The following is a 3481-nucleotide window of genomic DNA, read 5'->3' on the forward strand; positions in this document are numbered from 1 at the left end:
AATATGCTGGTACGTAAATTTCCAATTTGCACAGATAATGTTAAAACAGAGCTTTTAGAGCTTACTGTAATCCTCTTCATACTGCTCAGTTGTGGTGCAGTTACAGTAGAGCTAAAATGAGAAAGCTCCAAGTTGCATGTAATGATGCATAGAATCTTTCTCAAAGTACCAAGTGGACGAGTGCAAGCTTTATGTTTGTCTCTAATATTGTCCCTACATTTCATGCTGTGAAATAGAAAGAAATGGTATGTATACATTAATGTGTCACCTTGTTGATTCAGATCGTTGTTTCTGTAAACACTGGAACAAATGTCTTTTTATGTTGTAATCATGATGAACATATAAAGTGTAGATATTGCTGACCCTGTATTGTATCTGTTATTTATTTCTAGTTTTGTATACCTTTTTATGATGATATGGACTTACGAGTCTGAAATAAAGTATAAATATACACCGCTGAACAACAGCGGCAGAAATTTGGTGTTCAGTGTCTTGCCCAAGGACACTTCGGCATGTGACTGCCAGAGCAGGGATCAAACCATCAACCTTCTAATTGATACTGTATCCACTGAACCACAGCCGCCCGATAAAAATGGAGAAGAATCATCTTTAAATCAATAATCTCTGTCACCTTGATTAAAGCTTTTGGTAGCCATGTAATTAGTGGGATGATTTAAAAAGAAATGCCTGCTCATTATACAACATCTCTTATATTATCGTCTTTTGATTCCCATAGTAACACAACAGTTCTATCATGATGATGGCAAAATAAAAATACTCCATTTGCCATCACTAACCTGGAGTCTGATAGGCTGCCCTTACCTTTCTCCAGCAGAAATAGTTTCATATGATGTTAGGAGGGGTCCATTTGCTGCCATGGTGTTTTGGGTGTTCAAATTCAGAGTGAAGATGCTGTTTCCTTTTCAGTCTCTGCAACGACGGGACAAGCCTCTCTGGAGTGTGGAATGTATAAATGTCAAACACTTGACAATCCTCTAAACCCTCAAACAGGCATATATTATGGTAAAGTGGCAACTTAACACACAACACACACACACACACACACACACACCACTTTGAAACATAATTATACATAAGGAGACAGTTTTAGTGAATCTTTGTCGTAGTTCTAAGTACTTTACTGTACCACAGAAACATTATCAGGGAGCAACAGCTTACAGAATGACACAGAGATTAAGACAACGTATATTTCATGGCTTTTCATTTCCACTCTGAGTTTTTCCTGTCTGTGTAGTTCCACACCAAATCCTCTTTCGAAATCTTTGCCTTTGTCCAAGAAATTACAATAGTGTTCCTTTGACATGAGTTAGTCTTCAAATCCATATTTTTAAATATTTTTAAGATGAGTTTCACGATTCATAGGGTCAAGGTTTTTCTCTTTATAAGCATGCATGAGTCTTTAAAAAGGATATGCTGTAGGTTTCTAAAGAGCTATGGCACAGAGCTGTTCAATGTAAAAAAAAAAGGACTCAAGTTAGCATGTGTTTACAACATGGGACAGTAGTGTACAGCACTTTTATAGTCAGTATTCACGATCTTATCTTCTGTCTCTGTCAACAGTTTATATCCACTTTCCATTGTTTTCAGGAGAATCGTCTGAACTTCATTAGTTTCTGGAAAGCCTGTTTGAACTCATCGTTGAACACGGTGTAGATGACAGGGTTGATGAGGGAGTTCAGGTATCCTAGCCAGGTGAATATATCAAAAAGAACCGGATCAAACCAGCACTCTTTACATATCGCTAAGACGAGTGTACCGACGAAGAACGGGAGCCAGCAGATGATGAACGCTCCAAGGATGATGCCGAGTGTCTTGGTTGCCTTCCTCTCCCGAGCTGCACACAGTCGTTTCCTCTCCAGCACACTGTCTGCCAGCTTCACTTTCACACTGTTCACGAACAGAGGTGACCCTCCTCCTCCTCCTCCCGCTGCCAGAGCGTGTAGGTGTGCTTCCTGGTTGGAGGAAGAATTAAGAGAACAGAGAGACGAGCCTGCAGAGGTCTGGATGAGCTGTGCTGTTGTGAAACGTTTCCCAGCGGACGGCGTCTTGAGGATGCGGGAGCGGGCCGCCACGTAGATCCGTCCATAGAGGATGATGAGAAGCACTGTGGGAACGTAGAAGGCGCCAAAGGTTGAGTACAGGGTGTAAGAGATCTGATCTGTATTCACCAGGCACTCTGTCAGCTCCTCATGGGCTTTGGACTGCCGCCAGAAAAGAGGCGGCATGGAGATCGATATCGAGATCACCCACACTACGGCAACCATGACCGCCGCCCGGCGCATGGTGCGGCGCTTTGTGTACTCCAGTGCATCAGTAATGGCCCAGTAGCGGTCCAACGCAATCACACACAGATGCAGGATGGAGGCGGTGCAGAAGGTAATGTCAGATGACAGCCAAATGTCGCAAACTATCTGCCCTAATGACCACGTCTTGCTAACAGTGTAGAGAATACTAATCGGCATGACTAGAATCGACACCAGCAGGTCTGTGACGGCAAGGGAGCCAATCAGAAAGTTGGCAGGGGTGTGGAGCTTCCTGGTTAGAAAGATAGTGGCGATGACGAAGGCGTTTGAAAGCACTGTAGCCAGGGTTACAAGCGCTAAAATTGCAGACAGGGAGATCTGTAGACCAAGCAGTGTGGCCTCACTCCATGGCGGGGTCGAACTGTTGTTGGGGATGTCTGTGAAGTTGCTGGTAAAGAAATCTAGCGAGCTATTATCCAGCTCCATCTCGCCTCCGCTGCTGTTAAACCTTCTTTTCTGTGAGGTTCAGACCAGCCTAGACATCATCGGCTAACACTGCACATGGATCAGTTCAGTCAGAGGCTCGTTTGTTACCATCCTTCATTATTTCTCATCTCTTGTATTGCAATGTGATTTCACATCCACCTTCAGCAAACATCTAATTCCATCATTTCAATTCTCAGCTAATGCTCCCGTAATTGAAGCAATCTAATTGGTCAATTTTCGATTCCCCAGCATTGATTTGCCTCACTTTTGTTGCTGTATGAGACAAGAATCCTAATTTGTATTCAGCTCTGGTCAGTCTGGCACTTCTCTTCTCTCTTCCCTAGTTCTCTTATCTCATCTCCAACCGGCAGCCAGCCAGCAACAACACCTTCACACTGAGCCTTTCCTATCTATCAAATGCATTAATGGGCTCCTTCTTTTCAATAAAGCTGAGCGGGGAGTGGCGTGTAGGAAGAAGATGATGACAGATACACAGGTTGGCTTGTTGTATCTCTCTTATCTGGTCCCAAGTCTGCGTGAGGCCTGCTAAATTGAGGGTTTTGTACCGAAACTTGGCGTTGCCTATTTTTTTTGATGATATTGGAAAGCCACAACAAAACAGCAACATCCACATCAAACACAGACAGAGAAAAGTGATCCAGCTTCTACGTAATTTGAATTCCAAATAGCTTTTGGCAGAGATATAAAACTCTGCTTTTTTTTAGGTCCCT

At 43.1% G+C, this 3481-nt stretch overlaps 1 protein-coding gene across 1 annotated transcript; it reads right to left on the minus strand.

Annotated features, from left to right (window-relative positions):
• Nucleotides 1–1125: 1125 nt before the first annotated feature.
• htr1d (5-hydroxytryptamine (serotonin) receptor 1D, G protein-coupled) lies at nt 1126–3101 on the minus strand. Its single transcript, XM_034675412.1, has 2 exons — nt 3016–3101; nt 1126–2819 (listed from the first exon to the last, which is right to left on the minus strand). Exon 2 carries the CDS (start codon nt 2748–2750, stop codon nt 1605–1607), a length of 1146 nt encoding a protein of 381 aa, XP_034531303.1. The 5' UTR covers nt 2751–2819; nt 3016–3101; the 3' UTR covers nt 1126–1604.
• Between the last annotated feature and the right edge of the window lie 380 nt (nt 3102–3481).

Source organism: Notolabrus celidotus, chromosome 22 (assembly GCF_009762535.1).
Source record: "Notolabrus celidotus isolate fNotCel1 chromosome 22, fNotCel1.pri, whole genome shotgun sequence".
Lineage (NCBI taxonomy): Eukaryota > Metazoa > Chordata > Actinopteri > Labriformes > Labridae > Notolabrus > Notolabrus celidotus.

Excerpts from the sequence above, each read along its gene's own strand:
- htr1d (XM_034675412.1), bottom strand. The coding sequence starts at position 2,750 with ATGGAGCTGGATAATAGCTCGCTAGATTTCTTTACCAGCAACTTCACA.